At 53.0% G+C, this 6,606-nt stretch overlaps 2 protein-coding genes across 2 annotated transcripts; both read left to right on the forward strand.

Annotated features, from left to right (window-relative positions):
• Positions 1-248: 248 nt before the first annotated feature.
• CNPY4 (canopy FGF signaling regulator 4) lies at positions 249-4,511 on the forward strand (the record flags this gene model as incomplete). Its single annotated transcript, XM_080703413.1, has 6 exons — positions 249-363; positions 2,481-2,607; positions 2,705-2,801; positions 3,051-3,173; positions 4,123-4,240; positions 4,333-4,511. The coding sequence occupies 6 exons, from the start codon at positions 249-251 to the stop codon at positions 4,509-4,511; spliced, it is 759 nt and encodes a 252-aa protein (XP_080559539.1).
• Positions 4,512-5,606: 1,095 nt separating this feature from the next.
• On the forward strand, positions 5,607-6,422 carry MBLAC1 (metallo-beta-lactamase domain containing 1; the record flags this gene model as incomplete). The annotated part of the gene is made up of 1 exon (XM_080703852.1): positions 5,607-6,422. The coding sequence occupies one exon, from the start codon at positions 5,607-5,609 to the stop codon at positions 6,420-6,422; it is 816 nt and encodes a 271-aa protein (XP_080559978.1).
• Positions 6,423-6,606: the final 184 nt, after the last annotated feature.

The following is a 6,606-nucleotide window of genomic DNA, read 5'->3' on the forward strand; positions in this document are numbered from 1 at the left end:
CATTCTAAGTACTTCAATTTCTTCCTTCACTACACAGCGGCCAGGACCTTCAGGAGGCGCCACAAAACAGAGGCGGGGAAATCCGGATCACTGAGGCCCCACCCCTTTTTGTTGGACTCTGCGCATGCACTGGTCCAGCCTGGCTGGTTTTAAGGTTGCTGCCCACGGCTGCTGAATTTAAAGGGCCCGCTGCCTTCCCAAAGTTGGTTTGAAGGCAAACGGTGGTTGTTTGTGGACGGCTCTTTGTCATGGGACCTGTGCGGCTGGGAATATTGCTTTTCACTTTGACAGTATGCTGTGCTCGCGCTGGGACATCGAAAGTGGAGGATGATGACAGCGAACGCTTGCCCAGCAAATGCGAAGGTATCTAAAGAGAGGAGCCCTTATTCGCATCTCTCCGCCACACGGACTGTGATGGGCGGGTCACTCGACCTCTCTGAAGTCCTGAGCCGAGGTTCTTGAAGAGCTTGGCGGAGTTGGAATGGGATTCAGGGAGGGAATGCATAGGTCCATCCCAAAACTGTGGCACTACAGTTTCCTTGACCTCCAGATGGAGCCCGTTTTTTCTTGTAGGCTTGGGCCCCAGTGCGTTTGGAAAATAGTAGTTCAGGGACTGTTTAGCCTCAGACTCTACAAAGCATCTGTAGTGTGTGCGTTTTCCTCAAGCCACCCACAGACCCAAGAATCTTCAGCGAAGGGGTGTGAGGCTCATGTCTTGTGGTCATCCTCTGCCCCGCCCGGATAGAGACGCTCCTAAATTACAGGTCCCACCCCCCCAGAGGGGGTTTGAAGGTGAGCAACTCAGCCCTTGAAGCTCATAAACAAGAGATGGGAAGGCCACACAACTGTAAGCTACTCAGTCAGTGTGAAACTTTGCAGAGTGCAGACTGTATGGATTTTGCAATTGGTAGCATCTTCCCTGGCTGCATTAGTGCGGGGCCCTGCTGGGAGGGACACTTCAGAGCCTGGTCATTGAGTGTCCTGGTTCCCTAGTTTGTTGCCTCCTTGACTTTAATTTCTCCCCGAGATTCTTTTTCTTTTTGCCTCACCCCCACTGCATTTCAATATCATTGTTCCTTATGACTTGGTTCCAATCTCTTGTCTCCTTTAACTTTGGTGTCCCCATCTTTCTACCACCTGTCAGTCTTTCTAAATAGACTTTTAATTTTGGCAGTTCTTGATTGAACACTTCTGCAGGCCTCCTAACTGTGATCAGAATACAGCCAATATTTTTGGGCAGAGCATAGAATTCTCTGTTGTACCACCCCAACCTTAGTTACATTTCCAAATCTCATTCTTATCCCTAAAGTGCTGGTGCTTCAGACACCCTCCTCCTCCTCCTCCTCCTCCTCCTCCTCCTCCTCCTTCTCCTCTTCCTCCTCCTCCTTCTCCTTCTTCTCCTCCATGATACTGGGCACTCAGGGGCAGTATACCTCCTAGCTACATTCCCAGCCCTATTTATTTATTTATTTATTTATTTATTTATTTATTTATTGGTGGTACTGGGGTGGAACCCAGGGGCTTTCTACCTCCGGGCTATACTCCCAGACCTATTTGGAAATAGGGTCTCAGTAAGTTGCTGAGAGCCTCACTAAGTAGCTGAGGCTGGCTTCGAACCTGTGCAATCCTCCTGTCTCAGCCTCCCAAGCGCAGGGATTACAAGTGTGCGCCACCATGCATGGCCTATTTTTTTTTTTTTTTTGACACAGGGTCTCACTGAGTTGCAAAGGGCCTCATTAAATTGCTGAGGCTGTCAGTGAACCACGATCCTCCTGTCTAAGCCTCCCAAATGCTGGGATTACAAGCGTGCGCCGCCATGCATGGCCTATTTTTTTTTTTTTTTTTGACACAGGGTCTCCCTAAGTTGATGAGAGTCTCACTCCTTGTGAGGCTGTCCTTGAACCTGCCATCCTCCTGTCTCAGCCTCCCAAGTACTGGGATTACAAGCATGTGCCACTGGGCCCAGCTACTCAATAACTTTGAATGACTTTCTGTTTCCCTGTGAGATTGTCTCTTGATCTTAACCCCTGGTGTAGAATCCATCACATCCTATTGTCATTATTTCTTTATTTGTCCCTGAGTACACTGGCAGTGTTCCATGGACAAAGATCATGGTTCTTACTGCTCTATTTTTAGTGTGCAAAGAGAAGAAGCTCAATAAATAACTGCAGAGTAAGAGCAGACACCTATACAGTGGTATGTGTCAGGCACTACTCTAGGGTATTTACGTGTGTTTATTTATTTAATCCTCATCACACCCCTGTGATGGACATAGGATTATGTCCTATTTAGAGGTGAAGAAATGGAGGCACAGTAGGATTGCACACAGCTACTGAAAGGCTGAGTCAGGATTCCAATCCAGTCAGTCTGGCTCCAGCATCTGCACTGCCTGCTCTGATGTCTTTGGTCATGTGCTGAATGAACTGCTAGTGTGTTCACTCGTATTTTACACCCCCTTGGACAACTCTCCTCACTAACAGTGTGCAAGCTGCTGAGCATGGAGCTGCAGGAGGAGCTGAGCCGCACTGGTAGATCTCGAGAGGTGCTGGAGCTGGGGCAGGTGCTGGACACAGGCAAGAGGAAGAGACACGTGCCTTACAGTGTTTCGTGAGTTCTTCTTGGTGCTATTCTACCTCTCAGTCCCCAAAGGAACCCTGGGAGTCCCTGCAGTATCCAGGGAATCTTGTTTCCTTTCTCCCCACAGAGAGACAAGGCTGGAGGAAGCCTTGGAGAATTTATGTGAGCGGATCCTGGATTATAGTGTCCATGCTGAACGCAAGGGATCACTGAGATATGCCAAGGTCAGATCCTTACCCAGGGAAGGACTCAGATTTTCAGAAACAAAGACCTGTCTCCCCTGAGGTCCTTAAGGGATATCTGCTCATTTTCCCCAGTTCTGGAGTGTCCCTCTTCCTCTCATTAGACTTCCTCATTTTACCCTCATGGAACTCACACCCGGGTCTCCCATAGTTGACAAAACTTTTATGGTGGAAAGGGGAAAGAAGAAGTAGGGTGATTGGTAGGGCTAATCCGAATTCTCCATCTCTTAGGGTCAGAGTCAGACCATGGCAACGCTGAAAGGCCTAGTGCAGAAGGGAGTGAAGGTGGATCTGGGGATCCCTTTGGAGCTGTGGGACGAGCCCAGCGTGGAAGTCACGTTCCTCAAGAAACAGGTAGGTTAAGACACCCACTGTCCAGGGAGGCAAGAAAGGAACCAAGGAGGGGAGCTAGGTCCTAGAATTGGACCATAGGGGATATCTACCTCTGAGCAGGGAGAAGGGGATAGAGTGAGGACTGTGCCTTCAAAGCTGGTCCAAGAGCATATTAAGAGGTAATATTGGCCAGGCATGGTGATGCACCCCTGTAATCCCAGTACTTGGGAGGCTGAGACAGGAAGATTGCAGGTTTGAGACCAGCCTCAGCAACTTAAGTGAGACTCTCAGGAACCTAATAAGACCCTGTTTCAACCAAAAATAAAAAGGGCTGGGGGAGATAGAGAGAGAAGAAGAAGGAGGAGGAGGAGAGGAGGAGGAAGAAGAGGAGGAAGAAGAGGAGGAGGAGGAGGTATGGAAAGAAATAATATTGGAGGCTAATAATATTCACCACTGCTTATTGAGCACCTACTGTGTCTCTGATTCTGGACCATATATCTTGCTGCTGTCTCATTTACCCTCACAACAACCTGATATGCTTGGTATGATTACCATTTCCCATTTCACAGGGGAGGAACTTAGAGTAGGTGTTAGCAAATGTTGGTTGAATGAATGAATTTTTTTGTAGTACTAGGATTAAACCCAGAGGCATTCTACCTTTGAGGCATTCTACACCCCCAGCCTGATTTTATTTCTTATTTGGAAACAGGGTCTCACTAAGTTGATGAGAGTCTCATTTGCTAAGGCTGTGCTCAAAACTGCAATCATCCTGTCTCGGCCTCCCAAGTACTGGGATTACAGGCATGTGCCACCACACCTGGCTGAATGAATGAATATTATGTATCTAGTAAGCCAAGCTTAAGCTCCTGGCTACCTGCCTCCAAGGTAAGGACACAGGAGTGGAGAGCAGAGAGGAGAGTTTCCAAAAGCCAGCAGAGCACATACTCTTTCTGTCCTTCTACTTGACTAGTGTGAGACAATGCTGGAAGAGTTTGAAGATGTTGTAGGAGACTGGTACTTCCACCACCAGGAACAGCCCTTGCAGCAATTCCTCTGTGAAGGCCATGTGCTCCCAGCTGCTGACACTGGTAAGTGTGGGCGTTGGGCTGCTTCCTGCCAGAGAACCACCTCTGATATCTCCAGAATCAATATTTAAATTGTTTTCTCTCATCTCACCTAGCATGTCTACAGGAAACTTGGACTGGAAAGGAGAAGATCCCAGATGGGCAAGAGAAGACAGAAGGGGAGGAGGAAGAAGAAGCAGGAGAGGAGGAAGAAGAAGAGGAAGAGGAGGAAGAGAAGGAGGAGGGGAAGACTAATACACTAAGGCACTCTAAGCATGACCCAGAGGATCTTTGACCCTTGCCTTTTGAGCCCCCAGGAGGGGTCATGGAGAAGAACCCTCTAAAGTCTGAGCTCTCCCCGCCCCCACAGCTTTAAGGGTGTGTGCTTGTGTGTGAGAGACCCCACCCCAAGGCTTGTAACTATTCTCCCATCTGATCTCAGGGAGGGTATCTTGAGGATACAGGATGGCATGACTATGGGGAGAAAGGTGGGAGCAACAGGTGGAAGTCCTGTCACGCACACCTGGCCAGATGTGTGTGGTGACAGCACTGAAGCTTTCCCCTTTAAATGGTTCTCCCATCCCCACCAGAGGTCAGCGAAGGCAGGGAGCCTTGGGAAAGGGGTGTTTTTAGACCCTTACAAGGAAGAGGCCAGAGCAATCTCTGTGACCCATATACGCTGCCTGAGTCCAGGAGACTACATGCCAGCAAGCTGCGAACAAGAATGGGACACTGAGTGGCAGAGAGGTGGTGCTGATAAGTTAGATGGGGTAATTACTTGTTTTACTCCATACTAATTTCAAGAATGCCAATTTTTCTATATCGCCATTAAACCTTTTTTCTTTTTCTAACACATGCTGGGCCGGGTTTCAAAGGGGTAGGTGGCCGCGGTCCTCTAAGCAGCCGGTAGCGCCTATTAATTCCGCAGCCCAAGGAAGGCTGGCAAAGACTCAAGGCAGAAACCGGCAGGAGCCTCGGGTCCGAGCAGCTTCCGGAAGTGCAGGTTGTAGGATGCGGTGGAATTATAGTTCCGAGTATGGTACGTTCCGGCCACGGTACTGGGGTGTACGGAAGCCCGCACAGGACAAAATCCCCGCGCGCGCGATTCCGACTGGGGCGCTTTCTCTAAGCCAGGACTATAGGTGAGGAGGGGGCGATACTGCTAGGCCCCAGGCGGAGAGTGGCTGGGATTGGAGGGACGCGGGAAAAGTGTGTGCTTTGGAAGGTAGCGAGTGAGGACTCACTTGGAGACTAGCGGGGCGGGGCCGAAGACGCGGAGGGAGGGCGGGACCGCGTGGGAAGATTGGCGGCGGGGTTGGCGCGCGAGGCAGGGCCTGGGCGGCCGCCGGCAGCCCCAGTTCCTTTCTCCCCGGCCCGTCCCTCCCCGACCATGAGCCTCGGCGTGCGGACGGAGCCGCTGCGCCGGGCGCCGCCTCTGCTGGTGCCCGGGGGGCCCTATTCCGTGGCGGTTCTGCTGCGGGGTTACGCGGAGCCCCAGGCGGTGGGCGGCGCGGTGCTCGCCGACGGCTCGGTGACCCTCGTCCTGCCCCAGACCTGGGGCCCGGCCTCCAGCCGGCCAGGGTCCCCGCCCGCGGGCGACGGCGCGGAGGCCGCCCTGGAGGCGGCGGCCCGCGGCCTCATCCTGGTGGACACCGGGGGCCCCTGGGCTCGGGAGGCGCTGCTGGCGGCCCTGGCGGGGCAGGGCGTGGCCCCGGGGGATGTGGCTCTGGTCGTGGGGACCCACGGGCACTCGGATCATATCGGGAACCTGGGGCTGTTTCCGGGGGCGGCTCTGCTGGTCTCGCACGACTTCTGCCTCCCCGGGGGCCGCTACCTGCCCCACGGGCTGAGTGAAGGGCGGCCCCTGCGCCTGGGGCCCGGGCTGGAGGTGTGGGCCACCCCGGGCCACGGGGGCCAGCGGGACGTGAGCGTGGTGGTGGCGGGCACGGCCCTGGGCACCGTTGCAGTGGTGGGCGACGTGTTTGAGCGTGATGGGGACGAGGACTCGTGGCAGGTGTTGAGCGAAGACCCGGTGGCCCAGGAGCGGAGTCGGAAGAGGGTGCTGAGTACCGCGGACCTGGTCGTGCCTGGTCACGGAGCCCCCTTTCGGGTGATCCGGGAAGCTTCTCAACCGGAGACAACGAGTTTGGAGAACGTCATCCAGAAGCCCAGGGTTCAAGACGAGGAGCCCACCCTGCACCGATGAGCCCCAAGAGATACTGGACTTTTTTTTTTTCCCCCCCCTAGTACTGGGGATTGAACCTAGGGACACTTTACCACGAAGATACAATTCCCAGCCTCCCCCCACCCCTTTTTTTGTGATGCAGTTTGCTAAATTGCTGAGGCTGGCCTCGAACTTAAGATCCTCCTGTTTCAACTTGGCCAGTCGC

Source organism: Muscardinus avellanarius (genome assembly GCF_963383645.1).
Source record: "Muscardinus avellanarius genome assembly, chromosome: 10".
In the NCBI taxonomy this organism is placed as follows: domain Eukaryota; kingdom Metazoa; phylum Chordata; class Mammalia; order Rodentia; family Gliridae; genus Muscardinus; species Muscardinus avellanarius.